The 27,843-nt window shown below is 39.1% G+C and overlaps 1 protein-coding gene across 1 annotated transcript in view; it reads right to left on the bottom strand.

Moving 5' to 3' along the window:
- Positions 1 to 27,843, bottom strand: part of ndrg2 (NDRG family member 2) — a 56,876-nt gene that overhangs the window by 13,342 nt on the left and 15,691 nt on the right. Inside the window, exons 2-3 of the mRNA XM_085450865.1 lie at positions 14,705 to 14,790; positions 10,572 to 10,613 (exon numbers count right to left, since the gene is read on the bottom strand). Of these exons, the coding sequence (XP_085306991.1) occupies positions 10,572 to 10,613; positions 14,705 to 14,779 (117 nt within the window). The 5' untranslated portion in view covers positions 14,780 to 14,790. The remainder of the gene's footprint in view (positions 1 to 10,571; positions 10,614 to 14,704; positions 14,791 to 27,843) is intronic.

Consider the following 27,843-nt stretch of genomic DNA (forward strand, 5'->3'; position numbering starts at 1 on the left):
GAGAGATTGACAATTGTGCTAGCAGAATTTGGGCAAAAAAAAGGGGTGAAAATTCTGCTGAAAAGAGTTCCATCAGCAGAATTTCTGCTGAAAAGAGGTGAATGAGCAGAATTCTGCTGAAAAGAGTTTTTTTCTGAAAACAGCAGAAAAAACTGAAAATTTTGCTGAAAAGAGTTGAATGAGCAGAATTCTGCTGAAAAGAGGTTTTTGCTGAAAAAGAGCTGATAAAGTTTGGATTTGTGCTGAAAAGGGGTTAAAAAAACTGAAAATTTTGCTGAAAAGGGGTGAATAAAATGAAATTTGTGTTGAAAAGAGTTTAACTGTTAAATGAAAGAAATGTTGCCATAAGCTGGATTTGAACCCAGGCCTCCCAGTCTGAGAACGGATGCTTATCTCACTGAGGTAAAGCACAGCTCAGCCCATCATGCAAAATCAGTGACCACATTGATAATGTGTTCCATTCATTTCAATGGTCAAAAGTCATAACACACATCAGCAGAAATAGCAGAATTTTTTAAAGTTTAAACATAGCATTTCTGCTAAAACTTAGTATTTATACTAAATAATATTTTTTTCCTGCCAAATCATAGCATTTGTGCTGGAACACAGAAAGTTCCACCAAATCATACAATTTGTACTAAAACATTATTTATGATTTAGCAGAAACATTGGGACTTGGTAGAAATACTATGATTTACATGAAATACTTTGACTTAGCAGAAGTACTACAATCTAGGAAAAAAGTACTAAAGCATAGCAGAAATTCTATCATTGAGCAGAATTACTAGGATTTAGAAGAAATACTAAGATTTGGCACAAACACTGATGTGGCTCAAGAACCTTTATTGTGCAGTTATACTATGATTTGGAAGAAATACTATACTTTGGAACAAATACTATGATTTGGAAGAAATACTATGTTTTAGCACAAATACTATGATTTGGCTCAAATACTATAACTATCCTCGGTCAGAAGGAGAGGCTGACATCCAGGGATTAGATTACCACAGGTGGAGTTTATTGCGGTCAGATGGATGGTACAGGGAGGTATGGCATACAGTAGGAGGATGTGGAGAGGTGATATGGTGTGGTTTCTATGATTAAGAACAGGGTATGCATTACAACATGCATACAGATTAAAGATTAAGAAAACTGGTAACAAATTCCTCCACTACAAATCAGTCTGATGCCACTTTTTACAGGGTTCCCGTTTACTAAGGCACTACCCAAAAGGTGCCACAAGAGGGCACTCCAACACAAGAGATGACCTATTTACACTGATGCACTTAGTAAACAGCCCCTACTTAGCCACTACATAATACAGTGATATTACAGTATACAAATTCACACGAATACTATGATTTGGCAGAAATACTATGACTGAGTAGTAATACTATAACACAACAGATTTCCTAAAAAAAACTATTAAATTGCAGTAATTCTATGACTTGGCAGAGATACTACGTTTTAGCACAAATACTATAACAACGCAGAAATACTAAGACTTAGTAGTAATACTATAACATAACAGTTCAATGTTCTTGCACAAATACCACAATATGGCAGAAATACTATGTTTTAGCACAAATACTGTGATTTGGTATAAATACTATGATTTGGCACACATACTATATTCCGCAGATACACTATAACATAACAGATATGCTACAACTTAGTAGTAATACTATAACATAACAGAATTATTATTTGGGCACAAATACCACGATTTGGCAAAAATACTATGATTGGGTACAAATACTATGATTTGGCAATAATACTGCATTTTAACACAACTACTGAGATTTAATTGAAATACTATGATTTAGAAGAAATACTATTACTCCATACAAATACGATACTTTGGGACAAATACTATGTTTTGGTTCTAATACTATGATGTGCAACAAATACTATGATTTGGCACAAGTACTATGATTTAGTACAAATCTATGATTTGGCAGACATACTATGACTTAGTAGTAATACTATAACATAACAGATTTCCTAAAAAAAAACTATGAAATTGCATTAATTCTATGACTTGGCAGAGCTACTACGTTTTAGCACAAATACTATAACAACGCAGAAATACTATGACTTAGTAGTAATACTATAACATAACAGTTCAATGTTCTTGCACAAATACCACAATATGGCAGAAATACTATGTTTTAGCAAAAATACTGTGATTTGGTGTAAATACTACGATTTGGCACACATACTATATTCCGCAGATACACTATAACATAACAGATATTCTACGACTTAGTAGTAATACTATAACATAACAGAATTATTAATTGGGCACAAATACCACGATTTGGCAAAAATACTATGATTGGGTACAAATACTATGATTTGGCAATAATACTGCATTTTAACACAACTACTGAGATTTGATTGAAATACTATGATTTAGAAGAAATACTATGACTCCATACAAATACGATGCTTTGGGACAAATACTATGTTTTGGTTCCAATACTATGATGTGCAACAAATACTATGATTTGGCACAAGTACTATGATTTAGTACAAATACTATGATTTGGCACAAGTACTATGATTTAGTACAAATACTATGATTTGGCAGAAATACTCTGATTTAGCAGAAGTACTATCTTTTGGTAGAAATTCCTGCTAAAAGGTAGTATTTCTGCGTTTTAGCATAAATACTGTAATTTGGCATAAATACTATGATTTGGCATAAATACTATGCCTTAGTAGTAATACTATAACATAAGAGATATACTATGGTTTTGCAGACATACTATGTTTTTGCACAAATACCATGATTTGGCACAAATGCTGTGATTTAGCAGAAATACTATGATTGGGTTCAAATACTATGATTTGGCAATAATACTGCGTTTTAACAACAACTACTGAGATTTGACTGAAATACTATGATTTAGAAGAAATACTATGACTCCATACAAATACGATGCTTTGGCAGAAATACTATGATTTGGCAGAAATACTATGACTTAGTAGTAATACTATAACATAACAGATTTCCTAAAAAAAACTATGAAATTGCATTAATTCTATGACTTGGCAGAGATACTACGTTTTAGCACAAATACTATAACAACGCAGAAATACTATGACTTAGTAGTAATACTATAACATAACAGTTCAATGTTCTTGCACAAATACCACAATATGGCAGAAATACTATGTTTTAGCACAAATACTGTGATTTGGTATAAATACTATGATTTGGCACACATACTATATTCCGCAGATACACTATAACATAACAGATATGCTACAACTTAGTAGTAATACTATAACATAACAGAATTATTAATTGGGCACAAATACCACGATTTGGCAAAAATACTATGATTGGGTACAAATACTATGATTTGGCAATAATACTGCATTTTAACACAACTACTGAGATTTGATTGAAATACTATGATTTAGAAGAAATACTATGACTCCATACAAATACGATGCTTTGGGACAAATACTATGTTTTGGTTCCAATACTATGATGTGCAACAAATACTATGATTTGGCACAAGTACTATGATTAAGTACAAATACTATGATTTGGCAGAAATACTATACCTTAGTAGTAATACTATAACATAAGAGATATACTATGGTTTTGTAGACATACTATGTTTTTGCACAAATACCATGATTTTGCACAAATGCTGTGATTTAGCAGAAATACTATGATTGGGTACAAATACTATGATTTGGCAATAATACTGCGTTTTAACAACTACTGAGATTTGATTGAAATACTATGATTTAGAAGAAATACTATGACTCCATACAATACGGTGCTTTGGCACAAATACTATGATTTGGCACAAATACTATGATTTAGTACAAATACTATGATGGTGCAGAAGTACTATGTTTCAGTACAAATACTATGATTTGGCAGGAATACTATGTTTTACCAGTAATACTATGTTTTGGTACAAATACTATAATTGAGTACAAGTACTATAAGATTATAGAAATACTATGATTTAGCAGAAATGCAATGTTTTTGCAGAAACACTGTAATTTCGCTTAAATATTATGAAATAGCAGTAATTCTATGACTTGGCAGAGATACTACGTTTTAGCACAAATACTACAACAACACAGAAATACTATGACTGAGTAGTAATACTATAACATAACAGTTCAATGTTCTTGCACAAATACCACAATATGGCAGAAATACTATGTTTTAGCACAAATACTGTGATTTGGTATAAATACTACGATTTGGCACACATACTATATTCCACAGATACAGTATAACATAACAGATATTCTACGACTTAGTAGTAATACTATAACATAACAGAATTATTAATTGGGCACAAATACCACGATTTGGCAAAAATACCATGATTCAGCACAAATACGATGACATGGCAAAAATACTATGATTGGGTACAAATACTATGATTTGGCAATAAAACTGCATTTTAACACAACTACTGAGATTTGATTGAAATACTATGATTTAGAAGAAATACTATTACTCCATACAAATACGATGCTTTGGGACAAATACTATGTTTTGGTTCCAATACTATGATGTGCAACAAATACTATGATTTGGCACAAGTACTAAGATGTAGTAGAAGTACTTTGCTTTAGCAGAAATACTATGATTGAGGAGTAATACTTAAACATAGCAGAAATACTGATACACAGACACACATACACAGACAGTAAAGGGAACAGGAGCTGTTGAGTCTGGGCTTGGTATATGTAGGTCAGTTAAATTAGCTGCACCTGCTGTAGTCAGCCCTTACACACACAGACACAGAGAGAGGTGTGAGTTTTCTTCAGTGTATTTCTGACATTCAGGATTCCCCTCGAACAAATGGCCATAATTTCCTAACCGTAGAGGCTAGAACGGTCATTCAGACATCGTTTTGTTCAGAAGAGATGGGGGAATCTTCAGGTCTTCTTAATTCAGAGATAAAATATAAATTATTAAAGATATATGACTTGTAATACACTGTAACTGTGTAGAGGCGAAGCAAAAACTGCCTTGACTTGCTCTCAAACAACCTTTGGTAACTCTAAATCTATATGGAGCATCAAAATCATTCTTTCACCGTAAGAAACAGCAGGCTTTGGTGAACAGTCATGGAAATTTTCAGGGCTCTGTGGAAATCCATCGAAAAGATATGATGAGAGAAAAAAGTGCCTCATTTCCAGAATTTGAAATCTGATGAAATCTGAGCGAGGGACAAATTTCCACCCCTCAATCAAGTCTAACTCATCTCAGAACGGTAATAGGTGAGAAAATAATTCTTGAATTGTGAGCATCAGGAGTGTCTGAAGATATACAGGGACAAGCCTTATGTCTTAACTTCGCTTCGTTAAGGAGATATGACAATTTGAAAATGCCTCTCATTACAGAAATCCAGCGGTGATTTTGAACAAACTCTCCATTGAGTTTATATGGAGAGTTTTCACACTTTGTGTTACTCTGAGGAGATTTGCAAAATATCTGAGTCCCACAACAATGATAGGGGCATTTTCTGAAAGCCAGCAAAAATACCTACGTTTTGATGTATAATTTGTGGGGCTTGAGTGGAAATTGAGCGAGTAGCAAGAAGTCGTTTGGACATGAAGAGAAAATTCAAACAGTTTCACTGTCCCCTCTGAGTTAATTGCATAGCAACCATAGCAACGCATGTATTTTCTGAAAAATCACAATTTTGCCACTGAAGACTTAAAGAGAGATAAGATGAAAACGGTAGAAGATCTGAAAAAGCTGAATCACACAGGAATAGCCCAATAATTTGAGAACGTTTTAAAGTTTGAATGGAGTTTCTAGGTGAAAGTATGAGGCAGTAGTTAAGTTTCAAAGACAAGAAAGTTTTAGCAGAATTGTGGAAGTTTCCCATTCATTTCAATGGGACAAATTAAAGGAAAAAAGTGTAATATTTTAAAAAGTATAATAGTAATAAACACCAAAAGTCATAGCCGGCATTAGCAGAAAGAGCAGAACAGTTTAGAGTTTGAACGGTGAAAATAGCACAAAAATTGTGGAAGTAGATCCACGGCGAAAAGTGTACGGAAACACCCGGAATAATAAAGAATAAAGAGAAACAGGAACTCAATAGTGTGGATGCCTATTAAGGCATCCACACAATAACCTTTTCGGTGCATGAACTTTCATTTATTTTTGGCTGTTTGCCACAGCCGATCGTCTGCCTCCCTCTCGCCCTGTCCCTAGCATCCTCCCCTGTCTCACCAACCCTGCACCAACTCATCTTCAACAAGTTCTTTCTCTTTTTCTTCATATTCAACAACCTTTGTCAAAGACATCCACCACTGCTACACTGCACATGTCCAAACCATGTCTTGCCTCTTATTTTGTCTCCAAAAACTGAGTATTCCTCTCTAGCTCTTTGCAAATTCTGTATGAATGTGGTCCTTGTATACACTCAAGTTAATAAATTGCAAGTTCTATATCCATTCCTCCACTTCAGGTCATCCAATTTTTCTAGACTGCGATACTTGAGACAGGCTGACAGATAAGAGTGTCACAGGGGGATGTTTCTATCCCCCTATTCTATCTATGGCTACGTCCACACTAATGCGTTTTCGTACAAAAACATTGTTTTCTCTCCGTTTTGGCCTCCCGTCCACACTGAGACGGCAGAATGTGATGATTTTGTGGATAATTAAAGTCAGTCATATATCCACAAACACAACAAGCTGAAAGTCAGTGATGCTGCTCGGTTTGCAGTCCTGAATATCACGGCACAAGCAGGATTCACTGCACTGTTAATGTTAGCTATGTTATATTGCTGCCTCTGTTCGGTGGTGTCGAGCCAAACGGACTTTAATGTGTGTTTGAACGAGCTGACGGTTCACTCGTTAAGCTGAAAGAAAGATTCTTTAATCACAGGAGTCACACATGTGTCCACTGTACCATCTGGGAACTCTTCTTGTGTAACACTCGTAATAACACAAACACTAAATCCTCCTTCTCGTGTGCTGTTTTGTAGCAGTGTATACACCTGAGACTGTCACCTGTCTGTCTGTCCTGCACTCTCTCTCTTTTTCTTTCTCTCTGATTGTGGAATAAAAGTATGAACATGTAGTTATAAGTTACACTTGTGTTTGAATCCTGCAGCTTATCACACATTTGATTTCCATGTGTGACAACTGCAAGTGTCCAGAGTGAGGACAGACTGAGGGACCCACTGCTGCACATCATCAGTGAGGCTTTGCACCCCTGATGATCCACCAGGATAAACAGTGTGTGAGGAAGAGGAGGAGGAAGAGCCAGCAGCAGCTGACAGATGGAGAGAATAGACAGACTGTTCCCTGTTTGTGAAGGACTGCTAGAAAAGTTTAAAATAACTAATTGTCTGTCCTGAATCAGTCTTATTAGGTAATGTTCAAATAATTGTATCATCCCAGTGTTTTCAGTGTGGGAGAAAGTACTCAGGGCCTTCAAGTTACACACTATGAAAGGCAGCAACAAGTTTAACATTCAGAAACCTAAAGTATGTATCAGCAGCAGAATGGAGCTAAAAATAAATGTTTGTTTCAGTTCTATGAAGCTTTGAGTATTTTGGATTAGTAGCACTGCTGTGTTTGTTGCATCATATTGCTGTAATTGTTTATATGCTTTATATATTCTGAGGTAAGTTGATCTATAGTGTTACATCATATTCTATAAGGATGTTGTGTTTGTTTACTTTCTGCCCAGTTTGACCCATTTAGCAGAAGACAGCCTATTTAAAGCTCTGATATCTATTCTGTATGACTTAAAGCAGTTATGACATGGTCTGATTTTCTCACCCAATAAAGGAATATTCAATATATCAGTCTACCCTTCATTCTATCAGAAACAGTTATCACAGCTCGTACATTTGCTTTTTCCACACATATATAAGCATTGAGCCAAATGTAGTAATGCCAACATATTAAATGAACAATATTTGTCTCTTATTTATAATACATCTATATTACTTGTCTTTGAGTGAAGATTTAAGGTGATAAGACATATAAATAACTGCAACTTGAATCTTTACTGAGGCTCAGTGTTTGACACGGAGTTCAAACTCACTGCTGTAATAACTAATAATGATTAATATAATATTGGCCATATTATATTTACATTACCACAGTGAGATGACTTTAGTCTCATGAACAACATTAGCTAATTGTTATTTACTAGCTAATCTTGAAATGACTGTTCAGTACAGATATGAAGCCCAAAAATCATGTTTTACAGTCCTGTGGTCTCAGCCTCAGATACTTTTTAAATCACACAAAGCTCACGTAGAAACAAATGAACAAAATATATTCTACTTCATTTCTGTCAAACAAAGCTGCATGAAACGTTTCCAGCTGTTAGTATCATGGTTGCTAGACAACCTGGGCAGCGCGACGGAGGCTAGACCGTCCCATTTCACAAGCCTCGCACTTCCGGCCTTAGCGGTCTTTGAGTACGCGGCCCTTGAGCACTGTTGAGGCTGCGTACTTTAAGGCTGCAGACCCTGAATTGGGATACAGCCAATATCTCTTGTGTTTCTTTTTGTATTCATAAGTTTGTGAGATCAGCCACACCTGTGGCTCCTCAGCTCCTCCCCCTGCAGGGTCTGTTTACTGCAGCTCACCACTCATTCCCCTCTCCTGTGTTTGGATCTGATTTCTCCTGTGCTTTCACTCAACAGCTTGTTTTCAGTCCATTCACATGGATGCCAGCTTTCAGTCTTTCTGCAGCCTCACTCTGGTTTACCAGCAGACTCCACAGCCTTGTGCTTCATTTCTATCGACCCATCTCGATTACTGGAGTATTCTTCTAAAATCATTGCCAACCTGAGCTTGTGTTGCCTTTTTTCTATTTCTGTCCAGAAAGTTGGTTTGACCCTAACATGCTAATGTTAAAACGACTGTTTTTCTTCAACCCTGCCTTTAAGTTTTAAAGAGCATCATAAAGACTGGAGCTTGAGTCCTTGACAGCCTTTGGTCTTTAATTAGCAAATTATATACAAAGTGGATACAGATGTGTTTTCACATTTTCAACCATCACTGTACTAAGGTTTAATGTAGCAGAAATAAATCCATAAAAAAAGAAAAGGGAACAAATAGCCCTGAGTTTTGGGACACTGTGATCTGTGATGATTCACAAGACGCAGCTCATAGATTTATTCATGACTTTCTGTCCATGGGAATTCATTGCAATTTCATTTCAACTACCATCCTCTGACAACCTAAGCATACTACCTGATTCAGCAGCTTGTAGAACCATCTTTAGCAGCAATAACTCAATCACTTTTTTTGTGTGCGACTTTATCAGTCTGTCGCATCATTGTGGACACATTTTAGCTCAATTTTCTTCACAGCATTGCTTCACTTTATTGAGGTCTGCAGGCATTCATTTATGCACAGCTCTCTGAAGGTCACAGCATTTCAATCAGTCTGGACTCTAACTGGGCCACTTGATTGTAGACTTGCTGGTGTGTTTGGCGTCCCTGTTAAGGCCAAGCTTTAGGTGTCAGACAGACAGCCTCACATGTGACTCTAGAATACTTTGGTCTACAGAGGGGTTCACGGTCAACTCCGTGACTGCAAGGTGCCCAACTGCTGTGGCTGCAAAACAAGCCCAAACCGTCACCCCTCCACCACCTGTCAGTTGGTATGAGCTGTTCGTGCTGTTATGCTTTGTTTGGTTTTCTCCAGCCGTGGTCTCTCCACTTTGGTGTCATCTGTCTAAGTCTTGCGGTTTGTTCAGATGCAACTTTGCAAACTTAAACCATGCTGGCATGTTCTTTGTAGAGACAAGGGGCTTTCTCCTGGCAGTCCGTCCAAGCTAGCCAAGCTTGTTCAGTCTTTTTCTAATTGTGCTGTCATGAACTTTAACATTTAATATCCTAACATTTAGAGTCTGAGATGTAGCTCTTGTATTTTTTAGGGTAGCTCTGAGTGTTGCACATACAGAAACTGGGGGGAATTTGCTCCAATGTCCACTCCTAGAAAGACAGTGGCATTGTGTGTTAACACACGTATGAATGCTCCAGAGCAGCAAATCCCCAAACCTTCTGCTCACGCTTGCTGATGATGAGTTAATCAAGTGCACCTCGTAATTCCTATGGAAGCAGTAAGAGTGCACTTAATTTTTTTACATAATTGCAGAGAGTGCAGTGAAAATGTTCTTGTTACATGACTGTACGATGCAAAGTTAGTTCTCAACTGCTCAAAAAAAATGGGCTGATTTTCAAACGTCAGTGGGACACAACAGGATGGGCACCATATTCATGGGAAAGGGGCACAATGAAGAAATAAAACACTCACAGAAACCTGTCTTGTTGCAAAAATCTGTAAAATACAGCTAAATCCATTATTAATAGTTTCCAAACCCTACTAACAACTCTTCTGTGCAGCGATTTTCATTCCGCTTCTATATTTTTCCTATCGACTACTGACTGGAAAAGAAGCCTCTGCAGAGTTACTAAATATACTTGAATAAAGTTGAATAAAATAACTGTGTATTTCATTTATAACTCAATAATAGTAATAATGCAATGCTTATTCAAACACATTAGCATGCATTTCACAGACAGTCTCACCTGTCCTTGGTCCAGGAGTATCCTAGCAGCCAGTTCAGCATCCTGTTAGAAAAAGAGCGACAGTCTCATTAGCAAAATGTGCACAAAGATTTCTTTTTACATTTGGAAGTAAGTGATGTCCTTCCTGTTTGGGTACTACGGGGACAAGATTTATTTAAAAGTAAATCAAGCTAAAAACTAAGAAGGACTCATTACCCACCAGCTGAACAAATCAGAATAAATTCTCACTTTGCTTCTTAAAAAAATCTTAATTAGGACTCCTTAAATTTATCTTTTTAGTGTGCATTACTGAAAATTGAGTCCAAAGGAGTGACATCTCAGCCTGCTGTTCTTTCATTTCTTTGTTCTTTCATGTCTAGAGAGGCTTTGCTTCCTAATTGACACCCACAAAGGCAGGATGGATAGCATTACGCGGCTGATACCCCAGCAGAGAGCCCCTTCAGAGGAGCAGGTGGTTGTGACATGCCTGGGTTTCAAACGGGTGGCTCACTTGCAGCTTTGGATCCGTTTACCCCCACTAATGAATTACTAGCATCACAAGCTCTTAGAAAATTAACAGTGTGGGAAGTTGAAGTGGAGATGGGCGTGGGCACAGATGGAAGTCATCGCTGAGGAGAAAAGAGGAAGTCCTAGAGGGTTGGTGACTGAAGAGAGGCTGCTGGCTCGATTAATTCAATTCAGTTTTATTTAGATAGCATCAAATAACAACAACAGTCAACTCAAGGCACTCTATATTGTAAGGTAAAGACCTAAAATAATAAAGAGAAAAACCCAATGATCAGGACAATCCTCTCTGTAACACTTGGTGTCGGTGGGAAGGAAAAGCTCCCTTTTAACAGGAATAAAGGTCTGGCAGAACCAGGCTCAGGGAGCGGGGTTATTATACTTTACAAAATGAAACTAAATACTAATACTAGATTTGAAAAAAACACTTTATAGTTAACTGAAATAAATGACTTGAAATAAATAAAACAAACCGAAATAACTGAACTTTGATAATAAAATAAGTCAAATAGGTAGAAATGTCATTAGTTTTAGTACCTGTTAGTTTAGTAAAAACGAGAGACATGTTTATTGTGACTGGTGTCTAAAAGGATATTGTGAGTGATCTTACTTTCAAAACTGATTTTTCTTAAATCTTAAAACTAAACATTTTCATACATTTAAAACTAAACTGAAATTAGAAAATCCACTCTAGAAACTAACTGAAAGTAAACTGAATTAAAAACAAAGTTAAAATGATATAAAAATACAAATGAATTGGAAAATACGAAACTATAATAATTATATCCATCTGCCGCAACTGTTTGGGGGTGAGGGGAGGAAAACAGGACAAAGACATGATGTGGAAGAGAGCCGGAGAAAATTTCAATCTAATGATTACATGCAGAGAGGTGTATAAACACACAGAGAGTGAAGAATTGCATCATGGGAAGTCCCCAGCAGCATAAGTAAGGGAGGATTCAGGGTCACCTGATCCAGCCACAGCTATATGCTTTAGCAAAAAGGAGAGTTTTAAGCCTACTCTTAAAAGTAGAAACAGTGTCTGTCTCCTGAATCTAAATTGTGATCTGGTTCCACAGAAGAGAGACCTGAGATCTGAAGGCTCTCCCTCCCATTCTCCTTTTAAATTCTCTAGGAACAACAAGTAGGCCTGCAGTCTGAGAGCAAAGTGCTCTAATGGGGTGATACGGTACTATGAGGTCGTTAGGATGAGATGGGGCCTGATTATTGAAAACCTTGACTGTCGATCAATTACTGTGGAGGTTGTGACCTGGGTGGAGTAGATACCAGTGAGTGATACATAATGGTCAACAAATTGAACCATTATGTGACCTTTTCCACAAAAAAGTTGATCCACATCTCACACCCTTACCCTGTAGGGTAAGGGTGTGAGAACTGTTTTATTTTTTATTGTTTTATGTAAAGCACTTTGGTATGCCCAAGGCTTTTAAATGTGCTCTATAAATAAAGATTGTTGTTGTTGTTGTTGTTGTAGGGTGAAAAACACATTATTACAGGCTGTTACAGGTTGCTGCTTTTTATTTCCAGTTTAGTTTATATGTTCCATATCTTTAGAGCTTCTGTCTGCATCACCCCTCTTTATTCTGTCATTTTTGCTCAGAGGTCTCTGAGTTACATGGACAATACATTTTTTTGCTGCTGAAATCCAAAAGGAAAGAGGAAACTCAAATTAGACCAATCACAAGCACAAATGAACACCATGATGCAGATCATCAAGCTGAGAAGCACTCCAGTTCTCATATGTCATATATTTAGAGTTATAAAGAATAAGCAATAAGCCCACAGGCAGACTACGGCAGTAAAAGCTACTTGTTATCAAGATGTTTTGAAGTTGTTGCCCTGTGAAAGTCAAATACTCTATGCACAAACAGACTGCTATATTAAAATGATCAAAGTCATGATGGTGTAGTTCTCTTTGCATTGGTTAAAGACCCATTCCGTCTGTCTGGCAGCCCAGCTTTAGTAAGTATGAAGGCTGTACTGCCAGACTTTATGATTATCATTAATTAATCTGGCTTCAGTCGCGGATGCTATGGGTCTTGCCTAAGAGTTAAATCATCTCAGCGGGAAGAGAAAACATAAGTTGAGGGCGAGCACTTCATTTAACTTTGTGACTGGTAGGACGCTGTGGGTGCATGAAGAACCGACAGGGCCAAGTGTGTCCGGTAGTCCACAGCAGAACCACGTCAACAACAGCTACTGTTTCATAAGTGCGGTCACACTCTCTGGGCTGATTTTGTCCTCTTTTACAAATTTTGATTTAATTCTTTGACCTCATTTATTTTCCCACTGAGGTCAAAGACTTGTATGTAGAAGACACAGGAGCTTTTTGTACTATCCTCCTGTAAACCCTGACTTCTTGATTGTTTCTAACTGTTCCCCACGAGCTCCTTGTGTGTATATAAAGAGTTTAGCACTGTTGCCTCACAGCAGGAAGGTCCTGGGTCTGAATACTGTGTGAAGTCATGTCCTCTTTGTGCTTGCCTGGGTTCTCTCCCGGGTTAATCCAGCTTCCTTCCACACTCCCACGATTAATCGGTGAGACTGATTTGTCATCTTTTAGCCCTGTGACAGCCTGGCAACCTCTCCAGGGTATGCCCCGCCTCTCTCCCTATGACGGCTGGTCATAGGTCACCATGTGTGGTGTATATAAAGTCCCGGATCTTGCTTGTCCATTACTGGTTTGTCTGTTCACTTCTAATTCTCTGTGAATTTCTTGTGTTTTTGGTCATGTTCCGATAAAACTGCTGTTTACCATTTTACCTGAAGCATATATCAAGATAGAAGAAGTATTAATTAATTATTAAAAACAATTAAAAATCAGGAAATTAGTTACTAAAAGAGATCAATGCTAGTCACAGCTTGGAAAATAGATTAAAAAAATCACTGGATCGAGTTAGAAACTGCAGAGTCCCTCACATTAATGGCTAGTTTAGAGTTAATTACCAGTTATCTTAACATGCACGTCTTTGGACCATGTGAGGAAGCCACACTGTGGAGTGCCCACATTGTCAACTAGAGAACGTGTAAACTCGACTGAGAAAGGCCAAAGCTGGGGTTCACACCAGGAGAACCACTGCAGAAAAATCTCTGTTGTTTTTGTTTCACTACTGTGTTTTGCTCTTTGTCCACAAGGGGGCTCTGCTCTGCAGCGCTGCATCTGCACGGCAACATCAGCCCAGCAGAGCAGAGGATCTGCTCCCGATCCTTCGGGGCTTTGACGTCAACCTGGCAGATATGAGCCAGTGCTGCAGCTGTGCGCACACACACATCTATATAAGTACACACTGACGCACAAAGTCATGCACAAATGTGCTTGGAACACATGTTGTCACATGTAGGCTTTGTTCAGACTCAAAAACACTTTCATTCATGCACACATGCACAGCAAGGACACATAGTGACACACTTGCACATACACCAGCCCTCTTTTTCTTTCTCTTGGTTTGCTTGTGCTTTCATGTCATGCTCACTGTGTGTGTGTGTGTGTGTGTGTGTGTGTGTGTGTGTGCGGATGTTCTTTATTGATCAGATTACATTAAATCATAGTATATTGGAGATTTAGTCTTGTATAACATGCATGTATCTGTAAGAGCTCCATCTCAGACCTTGGTGGTGTCAGCCTGACCCGTGAGTAAAGGCTTATCCTCCGTGATGGCGATCTCCTGCATTTCTGTTGTCATGGTGTTGCCTCCTGCACGGAGAAAAAAAGGCACAATGAGTACTTCTTATTTTTAAAGTCAATCCTCCAGAAATACTGGATACTGTTATAGGGGCATGGAGCACACATAAAAGGGCCGATGCAGGCATTTATGCACACGCACAACAAGTGATTAAATACTGTATGTCGCTGTTGCCCTCTGCGACTCTGTTTGCGCTGTGGGACTGAAAGTTAATTAGTAATTAGTCCCAGTAGAGCAGAAATGGATTGTGGGACAGAGGGAGAAGGAGCTAAAAGACAAAAGGGCAGATGGATAAGTCGAGGTACACTTAAAAAAAACACAAGTGTTCAGGATATTTTGTAAATATTCTTTATTCATTTGTTTATTAGTACAGAAAACAACAAAAACAATAAGATATATCAGCCAAGTTTTGGTTTTTTTACCAGTGTTAATGCGTACCACTGATGATATATATTATATCCATTATATCAAAATTATATTATTATATTAAAACACTTTGTTGTGTTGATATTTGTATAAAGTAACAATAAAATGAGAAAGTGCATCAACATTTCTTCCTAAGCACTTTACATAAGTTAATGCACCATTGTGCGATTGTGAGAAACGACAGCCAACAAACCAGCGGCTGATAACAATGTTTTCAAAGGGGAAAATGAAACTTGGTCAAGCGTGTCGCTTAATTTCAGGCACCTTCACACCTTTACAGCGACAGTGTTTGTTACTGCACGTTACTGTCGCTCCACCGCAGCAACTAGGAGCTAAAAGCTGCTCCCGTGGGCATCGCAAAGGTGGAAGGAGAAGCTAAGCTTATTTAATTTCCCCGCATTGATCTTTGCACTGGTCTGGGAATTCAATCAGAGGCCCTCCCAGTCACGACTCCAGACATCCCACTGCCACAGGATTTTTAAGGTGCTACTTTCATGGTTAAAGAAATGGCAAAATAACGGTTCACCTGCACGATTCATTCATTCAGATGTTAGTATGTCACCTGAGATTGATCTGGAGCAACTGAAGGGCTTTTGCATTTATTCTCATACACTTTAGTTATCTGCAAGACCTGTTAATAGACTGCATTTTGCAGCAGCACATACATAGGGACCTTTGACATGCAAATAACATCAAACGACGCTCAGATCGGTGCAGTGGGAGAAATTCCACACATTGACTTGCCGCTTGCAGCCATGTTCTATTTTACTTCCTTACATTATTGTGAGAATCTGACTTTTTAATCACAGCTTGCCCTGATTTATGGCACAAAACCAGCAGCAGCTGGAATACACACTGAAGGTCTGCAGCCTTGAACTGTTTGGGGTTTTCTTCCTCACTGGGACAAAGTAAACTGACAAACTGTCGCTCAGAAACCAAGTTAAGACATTTGATGTTGGATCATGTGGAGATGACAGCTGCACATACACACAGCGGGACATTTTTCAGAGTGGACAGCAGGTCTGTCAGCAAGAACTGCTTTGTATTACTACCATCCATGCTGTCATCTTACACTATTTTCTGTTATTTTGGAAAATTACCCACACTGAGAATCTCAAGTGCCACAGAGCAGCGATTTTTTTGTGGTTTGGCTTGCAGCATTTACCGAGGCTGAAAGGAAGTGAGCGCGCTCAGGTTGTTATTGTGCCTATCTGAAAGCATTGTGCTCAATCTGACATTTAAACGTGGAATGGGGGACCTTGTGACATCACTTTTTGTGCGAGCGAGCGTGCCCGTGCGCAATTCATGCTCCCATAAACCGATGACTGTATTCTGTCTGCAGATTATTAAAGGAAGCGGGTGGGTGGGGGTGGGGGAGATTGCAAGTTCATGTGTGTGTCCTTGTGTGCGTGTTCGCTCGCATGTGTGCACTCATCAGAAAATGAACTGCTGGCCCCGAGGGAGCTGTGTGTCTCTCTCTGTGTCGCGCACGGAAATGATTAGTCACCAAAGAGCCCCAACACAGACACACACACACACACACACACACACACACACACACACACACACACACACACACACAAACCTTCAGTTCCTCCATTGTTGACCATCCATCTCTCCTCCACTCCCTTTACATTCATCTGTGTATCAGTTTATTGCATTTATCAGCATCTTATTTTTTATCACCCCTGCCACTGTGCCTGTGTCTCTCTCTGCCTTTCCTTCACTCAGTATCAGTTTCGCAATGACAGCCACTCAGTGGAGGCATCCACTCATTTATTTTATGATTTTATTGCATCACTTCAGCCTCTGGAAGCACTCAGATTTGTCCTCCTCAGCATTTGTGTTTCGGAGAAAGCAGCATCTGTTTACCAGCCTCCTGGATGCTGGACTGGGATATAATACACTGAACAAAAATATAAACGCAACACTTTTGTTTTTGCTCCCATTCCCCATGGGATGGACGTAGAGACCTAAAATTCATTCCAGATACACAATATAACCATCCCTCCCAAACAGTGGTCACAAATCAGTCCAAATGTGTGGTAGTGGGCACATCTGCTATATTGAGATAATCCATCCCACCTCACAGGTGTGCCACATGCTGATCTGACATCATGAGTAGTGCACAGGTGTACCTCAGACTGCCCACAACAAAAGGCCACCCTGGAATGTGCAGTTTTTTGCGCTATTGGGGGTCTGGGGACCCAGAACCGGTCAGTATCTGGTGTGACCACCATTTGCCTCATGCAGTGCAACACATCGTCGCATGGAGTCTATCAGATTGTCAATTGTGGCCTGTGGAATGTTGGTCCACTCCACTTCAATGGCTGTGCGAGGTTGTTGGATATTCGTGGGAACTGGTACACACTGTCGTATACGCCGGTCAAGCACATCCCGAACATGCTCAATGGGTGACATGTCCGGTGAGTATGCTGGCCATGCAAGAACTGGGACATTCTCAGCTGCCATCTGCCCTGAACAATGTGAACCATGATTCATCCGTGAAGCGCACACCTCTCCAACGTGCCAGACGCCATCGAATGTGAGCATTTGCCCACACAAGTCTGTTACGGCGACGAGCTGGAGTCAGGTCAAGACCCCGATGAGGACGACGGGCATGCAGTTGAGCGTCCCTCAGACGGTTTCTGACAGTTTGTGCAGAAATTGTTTGGTTGTGCAAAGCAATTGTTCCAGCAGCTGTCTGGGTGGCTGGTCTCAGACGATCTTGGAGGTGAACCTGCTGGATGTGGAGGTCCTGGGCTGGTGTGATTACACGAGGTCTGCGGTTGTGAGGCCGGTTGGATGTGCTGCCATATTCTCTGAAACGCCTGTGGAGACGGCTTATGGTTGAGAAATGAACATTCAATGCACGGGCGACAGATCTGGTTGACATTCCTGCTGTCAGCATGCCAATTGCACGCTCCCTCATTGCTTGTGGCATCTGTGGCATTTTGCTGTGAGACAAAACTGCACATTCCAGGGTGGCCTTTTGTTGTGGGCAGTCTGAGGTACACCTGTGCACTACTCATGATGTCAGATCAGCATCCTGATGTGGCACACCTGTGAGGTGGGATGGATTATCTCAATATAGCAGATGTGCCCACTACCACACATTTGGACTGATTTGTGACCACTGTTTGGGAGGGATGGTTATATTGTGTATCTGGAATGAATTTTAGGTCTCTACGTCCATCCCATGGGGAATGGGAGCAAAAACAAAAGTGTTGCGTTTATATTTTTGTTCAGTGTAGTTTTGGCTGAAGAGGAAAAGGAAAAAAAAATGAACAAAAAATGTTAATCATCTAATGGCGAGAAAATCCTGTAGACAGATTAGAGTTAACTGATCTGTGAGCCAACAGATGTCAATCTACAAAATTGTATACAAATCCATTTTGGTGCCGTAACTACCTACAGTGTTGTTGTCATTATCAATTATTCACTGAACGGAGGCTGTCTGTGGTTTGGGCAGGCACACATGTCTGCTTCGCCTCGTTGCTCCATATACCGTCCTGCCATGTGTGTCCTCGTGCTATATGTGACACTATACAGGCAGCTTGTATTTGGCACTCAATCAGTCTGTAGATAAAAAAACCAAGCCATTCTTCGCTGCTCCTGAAATGCAATTCTGTAAAATCATGCAATGCACAATGTCTTACATACTTCCTATGCTTAGCAGACAACTGCATAAACTGCTCATAAAAGCTGGAGTCTTTTAATATTTGGTCATTTTGGCACCAAACTAGCCCACAATTACCTAAATAAATAAATTTGTTTTTTCTCAACTAATTCATTAAATCATCATTTATTGACTGAAAAATTAATAACAACTAAGACAGATGCCCAGAATTTTATGGCTCCAGCTTCCTAATTATCTGCTGCTTTCCTTTTATTAACATGGAAATTTTGTCTGACAAGATAAGTGTCAGTTAATGAAGAACACAAATGGCTGATTAATCAATAAGAACATAATTTATCACAGAAGAATCGATCAATTTACAATTAAGGCAGTACTGAAGCAAACATACAATTCAGCAGGCAGATTATTAAGACAGAGCAATTAAAACATTTAAAGACAAGAACACCAACAGACTGCAGTGAGTGGATTAATCAGCCACATATGTTCAGTGAATTACACTTTGAGACAAAGAAAGTGGGTTAGTTTTAATTAGAGCTCAACTGATACTGGGATAATTTCCCGGTAAGTACTGGAGTTTGATCAATACAGAATTTTAAGACCAATATCGGTGCCGATATTTGTTCATTTGAAAATCTGAAAGGTCTTTATTTTGAATTTATCAGCTGTTAAAAATACAGATTCCAATTGATCGGGAAATAATAACACTGGCATTAATCAGTAAGGTCGATTATTCTTGTTATCAATATATAGGAAAATATCTTTAATATACACATTCAGCATGTGAGGAGTAATTTTAGAAAGAAAATAACGGGATCGTTGATCATTAAGTTTCTAGCAACGTATTTAAAAACAAGAAAACAGTGAGACACTGGCTCTGCTCGACCAGAAGTTCAGGATGCTGCAGATAGTTCCAAAAGTATTGTAAAAAATACAGACAATAAGGGAGAAAAAGACAACCAACACACAGGTGATGTTCACATTTTTAAAAAGAATGTATTTTTGCGTGAATCGTGAAAATGATTAGGTCTTCATAGATCGATGTGAACACACTTTAGTCAACTTTAATGCAGGTCCAGGAATTTTTATGAACATCAGAAGAATGCTAATTTTGCTGCTATCTTACAAAAGCAAAAAATAATAGAGAAGTAGTAAAGACTAAGCTCCCCAACCCACCCCCATCTCTTAGATGTCCAGCGGGTATATCAAGCCTGTTTCTGGACTGTGGCTTTGCCAAAGACTTTGACTGCTTCACTGGGGATTTAATGCCTTTAGCATCTGGCACAATAACACATGCACTGATGCAAATACAGGATGTGAGCACTTGGACTAGATGCTACTTCATCTGGGGTATTTTCACTTCACTGCTATCAAATCCACACTGACTGAAATGACAGAGGAAATGGTGTTTGTGAGTCTTAAGCGTACTATGGTATTTATAAAAGAGGCACCATGAGGCTATTTTGAGAAGCTTATAAACAGAACTGGAATATTCTATGTAGAAACAACCTGATCCCAAATGCAACTACACGATAGGACTCAAGTTAGTGAAGTGTGTTACCTAAAAAAGGGCAGATTTAGGAATTTAAAATGACAATATAAACACATACACACAAGCCCAAAGTCTCTGTTTTGTAATTTTGTACATTATGACCTTAGCCTTAATCCTGTCCTGCTTGATATGTAGATTACTGTGCCACAGCTTGTCCCATGTTATTATCATTGGTCTGACATGTCCGGATATGCCTGCAAAGTATATTTGTTTTTGTGAGTCTTTAATTGTGTTAATAGGTCTCTTGTATTTTTAAGGGAAAGTATTGAGTTTCTCCATAAAAGAGATGACTAGCAGCTATGCAGAGTAGTTATTTTCCATGACACAAAGACAGATACCATATTTAGCACAAAGATGACTTCTGTATGCAACGATTGCTTTACTTTTATTGCCCTCCTGGATCAATAATCATTTAGTGAATCAAGCTGCTTTAGCTGTTTTGTTAAACCAATAATCCATAACTGAAAAATAGGAATGACGTTAAAGCCTTGATGTACGTCAAGAATGTAAAACTTATAATATCGACAGTAGAGTCGGGTTTGTTAACCACCACGTTCATATGATTTTCACTGGCCCAAAAAGCTTTTCATGAAATGCACAATTGTTGGAAAAAGTGTGTCTGCATGACAGCAAATACATTTCTCAGTGCATCAAAAAAAATAAAATTCTGATTATAATCATAGCTTTTTATTTTGCCTGAAATGAACCTGGCCCAGTTCTCAAAAACTGTATAAGACCAAGTCATTTTTCCCACTGATAGTTCTGCTGACTGATTGATTAGAGCCCTATATTATACTATAGGGCATTATCGGATTAGACCGATACAACACTTGGTACTTTTAAATTCCATATTCCGATATAGATACTGATATATTTTTTTCCAGACTTGGCTGAAGGGTGTTTCCGAAATTTCTTTTTTACCTTTTATATTTGCCTTTGTTATAAATCTTGATATTGATCGATCAGAAAATGGCTAATATCAACTGATACTGGCATGATAAATCAGACGAGCTCTAACACAGAGTTCCCAGCACTAAAACACTCGATTAATGATCTGCACACACACAGAAAATGACCCCATGTAATTCTGTGATTTACAGCAGCGTCATGCAAAGACATGGCAAAGAATATTGCTGTCTATTAATACAAGTCTGAAATGTTGATTAGCTAAAAAATGTGTCTCAGATTTCTTTATATGTGGAAGCCTTTGGCTCTTTTTTCTTTTGCTCTCCACTGCTCACTGCATTGGGCTGATAATTAATTCTCTGTTGGCTTGTCATTTCTGGAAATGTCTTTCATATTTCATGCAGTCGTTTTTCCATTGTTGATGCAAATATGTAGATTAGTACAGCTGTAAAAGAGTCATCAAGCTCAATGTCAAACGTTAATCAGTTGAATAATGATCAAATAAGCACAGAACACATTTAGGACATCAGTGTGGTGACAGGTCTTCCATGCTTGCTATGACAAAAGAGTAAATTCAAAAGCTGGTAAGTACTGTTTTTTGTTTTGCTTTGGGTTTTTTATTTTTTTTTATTTTTGGGGAAGATTCCCAAACCAATGGCTGTTCACTTAGTTGGAGGTCTTTGTAATCAAAGACTGAGTTTTTTTCTTCTTCACTGGAGCAAAATCTCATCTTAACACTTTGGAGTGCAAGCTGTCATTTTATAAATATGCAAAGGCCTGACTGTTCACGCAGCAACAACAGCTACCACAGCATATAACAGAGACACTCTGATTACAACACACTTAGAGAGCCCTTCATTCTCCATTAAGCACGCCGCTGCTCTGCTCTATATCAGCAAGTAGTTGTCTGCTACTATATTTGTCCAAAATGATCAAAAACCTGGTATTTGGAGCCTTTAATTACGCACTGTGGGAGCAATTAAAGATAATATATTTATCACTGTAGGCATAAAGACCGCTGTGGCTGAATACTGCTGAAACATCACATAGTGCTCAGCAGCCAGTAGTAAACGAATCTAAATGATCTTCAGGAATACAAGCTGCCAAAAACAGCAGTCACATGACGACCTTGTGCATCAGTAAAAATGGACATTACGTCTCATGTAACTCACTTTTACATTTAATCTGATCTCACTTACACGCACACACTTTTTATATACAGCTTCCCGATGCTCTACTATCATCCATCTTTCTTTATCTGTGCCTCTCCGAGTCAGTGTGTTCATTGTGTTTTAGAGCGTGTGATAACTGCTAAACTGCACAGGAGGCAGCATCTGTCACCATAGAAAGAGAAAGATGGAGAGAAACAGACAGATTTGCATGAAGAGTAAGAAGTGAGGGAAGGTGGTAAGCTTGCCTTTCATTTGCCTCTACTCTGCTTCCACCCAGCAGCTATCAGAGAACAGCTGTTTGGTTGTTGCTCCGAACAGGTTCATTGTCTAATCAGGTTGTGTCACATAATTGCTTCAACTAAATGAATCCAACCTTGTTTTATACACATTCCTAATCATGCAGCGCGATGGCAGCTCACTTGTTTACCGTTAGCGGGCCCACTCAGTCCAGTGTGTCACGTTGGGTTTCTGTCAATCCTTGCTGTCATTCCTGCTCCCTTCCCCCCTTCTTTTCCTCATCCTGCTCTGTCACACCGACTCCATCTCTTCGTCCTTCAGCACAATGCAATGTCACCACGCGGTGACTTCAGATTGAGGCTGCCAGCAAAGGTTTATTGCAGCTACATAATACCGGTGAGGTTTTACTGAAAAGCCTTTGTGACCACTTTGGAAGAAGGTTACATAAACGACCAAAAAAAGAGACCTGAAGTAAAAAATTTGAGTTTCTGAATTTTGCAAGCAGAGATCAGAGATCAGTGGGTTTGTAATGGATCAGTACTGGTTTCTAAATTGGAGAGAGGTACAACAGCAAATGTCTACAGCCTTCTGTAAAACACGGTGGAGGCTTTGTCATTGCTCCGGGCTGCATTTCAGTCAATGGTGTTGAGATCTCGTCAAACTGGATGGAATTATGAACACAGAAAAGTACCATCAGATTTTAATGGAATACCATTTGCAAAGCATCTGATTGGCTTCGACATGACAATGATCCCAAACACCTTGCCACAGTACTAGAAAGCATACCTGGTTAGAAACACATCCAATGGAACACAATCAGTCATGGATTGGCCTTCCCAGAGCTCGGACCTCAACATCACTAAAGCAAAGTGGGATCATCTAAAGGGAGCCAGCAGCCAAATAAGAGCTTTAAATGGACTTGAATGTGGGCTAAAGGAATAACAATAACCTTCTTCCCCGGAGATAATGGTGATAAATATCCTGGCATGGTAAAAGTTTTCTGGAACAAACATTATCAGAGAAAATGCTGGCAAACTTACATTTTTTAAGTTTGGCATGCACCAACTCTAATATCTACAGCCCGTCCTCATCTTTTTCCACCTACTCAACTTTTGCATTAGTACCAAACAAACTGCCAGCACTTGAACAAAAAACAACATAATCATGCAAAGTACAAACCAGAGTACTTCAAGCGTCCTCTAGCTGTATGCACCTGATGCTGACATTGTTAGGCACTATGAAACTTCATCATATTCCTACTCCAGTGCAGCTACATGTGCTACTAGCTTGTATGCACACTTTAGTGTCTACAAAGGCTGGCCTGCAAAAAACTTGTGAAACACCTCCACAATACATAAAACCTCCCAAGCCTGCTGATAGCGAGGCAAATAAAAACACCCCTTCTGACAATGATGTTCAAGAAATACTGCTAAGTTTACAGTACACTGTCTATATATCCACTGAACTGTTTTCTGTCAGCATCATTTTCAATCCCTACTGCTTTTCTTATTTCCTTTAGAAGACTACAAGGTGTAGTCTGGGTTATACTGACACCTTTACACACAGCTAGTTAGAAGTAAATCACGTCTTCTCAATGTTTTGACTTAAAGAAAACATTAAAATATCATGTGAACAAGGTCAGCCAACAGCGATGCATATTTATAAATGGAGTTTGCGGCACTGCAAGAGTAAAAAGCTTTTGCCAACAGACTCAGCTGCCAGCAAAGTTAGAGACACAGAAGCTTGTACTCATGCCATCAGAACAAGCAATTTGGTGGATTTTTATTATATCATAAACACAAAAGAGAATCCTATAGAGTAAAAGCATCCACATGAAAAAAGACAAATAAAAAACCAGATTTTTTTTGCTTTGATCAATCATCAGCCGTCAAATTTTGTTTGCTGAGCTGGCAAACCAAGTTGCTGACCAACAGGGAAAGTTTCCCTCGCTCCAGCTGCCCTCTTTCTTTCTTCTCTTAATTTAAACTCTCTTTCTCTCTTTCTCACAGCTCTATACTCTTCTCCATCACTCTCCATCCATCTTTGTCCACGTTGCTGACATTCACCTTCCTCTCGATTCCTGCCAATCATCGCTCCCCGTTCTGTGTCACTGCAGGTCTTTGTCTCATTTCTCCCATCCTCTTTCTGTCTCTTTCACCGCCCAACAGCAAGTGGGAAAGTTTTAAAAAAAGGCAAACGTTTCCACTGGCACACTCTTTTCTTTCATTTGCTCTCACTCTCCACCAGTGTTTGCAGTTCTGAACAAAAAGGGGCGACCAGACACTCAAATTCGCACACGCACCCAGACACATAAACACTGAAAGTAGGGCGCTGAGCATTAAAGTGGCCTATATCAGGAATGTAGGCTGAAGGTTGAAATTCTGAAAGGTTAAACCAGTGGCATCTGGCGCGGCCGCTTCAACGTGTGAAGGCGTCGCTATCGAGGAGATGAAAACATGAGAGGGTGATGAGTGGCAGGAGGTTGAGGGATTAATATTTGTCTCTTCACAGTTCGTGACATTTTTTAAAAAGACAGCTGTTTGGGGAAATATGACTCAGGAACAGCATTCTTCATGTGCTCAAACTCATGTAGGATTTTAAAACCATTTTTTTTAACTGGCAAAAATAATCTACCAGTCAAATGAATAACTCAAATAAAATTATAATTCAGTCACTGGGAGTTTGTTTTACCCTGTTTTACTGTAGGGTCAGTATGTGGAATGACATGAAAGCATAGATCCACCCTGCTTTGCTATAACAGTGTAGGTTTGTGGTGGTGTAATGGTACATGGGGATTATTTCCTTGGCCCCTTAGTACCAAATGAGCAGTGATTAAATGTCACAGCTGACTTGAGTGTTGTTTCTGACCAGCAGTATTGGGTGTAATGTGTTGCAAAGTTACAAAGTAACTCGTTACTGTAATCACATTAGACCTGTTCAGTAAGTTTTTTACTGTACTTAACTCAGTATCTTGATGCCCAATCATCCAGGTAAATATGGATGATTGAAATTCCAAAAGTTGATTCTGTTCATCTGAACGTAGCGTTTGGCCATTCCCCAACTCTCTGTGAATGGTACTTATGGCCATTGATCAGTGGTCTTTGATCAGTGGGTTTTGGTCAGTGGTTGTTGATCATTGGTCATGAGAATTTGCATAATTAAGATTAAGGAACTGACCTCCCAGCCCATTGTTCCTTCAGTGGGCTGGTTTCAGTCATTATGCAAATGTACTGTTTATAAGGTTGGGGAAACCTGCAGTCAGCTGAGACTGAAGAAGTCACTTGGATGAGTGACAAAACGTTTCTCCCAAAAAACGCTACATCCAGATGAACAGAATCAACTTTTGGAGACTAAACTCAGTAATTACATAAAAGATACAAAATGTTGTTACTTGTGTTACCAAATGCAGATAGAAAGAAAAAAATTCAATATCTTCCTACGCACTTCAACTACAACCAGCTGATTTCAGTTTGTGTGCAGCAGAAGGAAATTGGTAGAGCGATATGGATCTTGAGGAGCAGTGATAGTGACAGAAGCAAGGGGTTGTGTTGGTGTGTGGGGATGTAGCCTCAGGTTTATATTGTTCAATGGTAATCACGTGACCATGCATTTCAGGTCATTTCACAGAGAAACGAGTAAGTAATGTAACAAGTTTTGTAACAAATTACTTTCTCCGGTGAGTAATCAAGTAACATACTGCTTTATTTTAAAAAAAAAAACCACACACATAAGGTGTAATACATTGCTTTCCTTGAGTAAAAATCCAGACACTGCTATGCCATATCACATCTTCCACAATATTCAATTTTTATATGACACAAAATTATCATCTCTTTCTATTGTTGGTATAGCAACACCATGCATTAATGTTCCCTGATGCATACAACAACAAGATAAGCCTGGGCATATAGCGAGAGCTGTATGTCAGCTACGGCAGCGGTCCCCAACCCCCGGGCCTCGGACCAGTACCGGTCCGTGAGTCGTTTGGTACCGGGCCGCGAGGGTTGAGGCTCAGGTGTGAAATGTGTGGTTTTCAGGGTTTTTATCGGTTTTCAGCGTTATTTTGTTATCGTTTTTATTGTTAACTCGGTTTTCCTGGGTCTTTTCACGTGTGTTATGAATAAATCTTCTATTTTTCAGTAGCGGTACTAGTTTTATTTTGTTGTATTTTTTCGCGACACCTTAAAGGCCGGTCCATGAAAATATTGTCGGGCATAAACCGGTCCGTGGCGCAAAAAAAGTTGGAGACCGCTGAGCTACGGGTGACGTTTTAGCACCTATAGTAAAAAGGAAGCTGGCGGTTTGCAACACAAATATAACCAAACCACTCTGTCAGTCACTGGTTGTACTTCATACAACAGGAAGTGCAACGACTAATTTAATAGTCGACGCACGTTTGAAGCTTTGTGAGATCCCAAAAGACACAGGAATAAGTAGTAGGATTTAAGGGTGTAATAACGGGCTGAAACAGAAGGTGGCAGCACTGCATGTACAAGGATGCCAGCTGCCATTAAACACCACAGAAGAAGAAGAAGCAGTCTCTGGTATCGTAGCTGTGTTCAAATTCAGGGGCCTCATCCTCCGGAGGCCGCGTTTGTAGGCCGATTACGTTATAGCGATGCGACGAAGGTTGTCCAAATTTGAAGACTGCAGCCGACAAATGCGTTCTTCATTTCCCCTGATTTGAAGGACGGGTCGGGTGTATCCTTCGTGGCCCAACCTATCCCAGAATTCATAGCGCGGCCAAGTCAATTCCAGATTCCAACAATGGTGACAGCTACTTAGTTTTAATATTACTCTTATTTTTTTTTAAATTAGTTTTATTTGTTCCTGAGTAAATCAATTTGGCTGAGTTATAGTTTTCAAACAGCTAATAAACGCCACACAGAAAACTGATTAAACAGAAGTGTGAGATGGTCGAGAATTTACGCCAATATCCTGTTATATTCTAGATAGCAAGGAACAGATGGACGAGTTTATTAGACTTTACTGAGACAATCTGCAAATTTCATTAAAAGTTAAAAAAACTATCATCTTGTCTTTATTTTTAGTTAGCACATACTTGAAACACTTAAAGCTGTAAGGCAGGGGTCCCCAATCCCAGTCCACAAGGGCCGGTGTCCCTGCAGGTTTT

The sequence above is a fragment of the Copadichromis virginalis genome, linkage group LG3 (genome assembly GCF_057382275.1).
Source record: "Copadichromis virginalis isolate Kocher_CV1m ecotype Utaka linkage group LG3, C_Virginalis_male_GT1.1, whole genome shotgun sequence".
In the NCBI taxonomy this organism is placed as follows: domain Eukaryota; kingdom Metazoa; phylum Chordata; class Actinopteri; order Cichliformes; family Cichlidae; genus Copadichromis; species Copadichromis virginalis.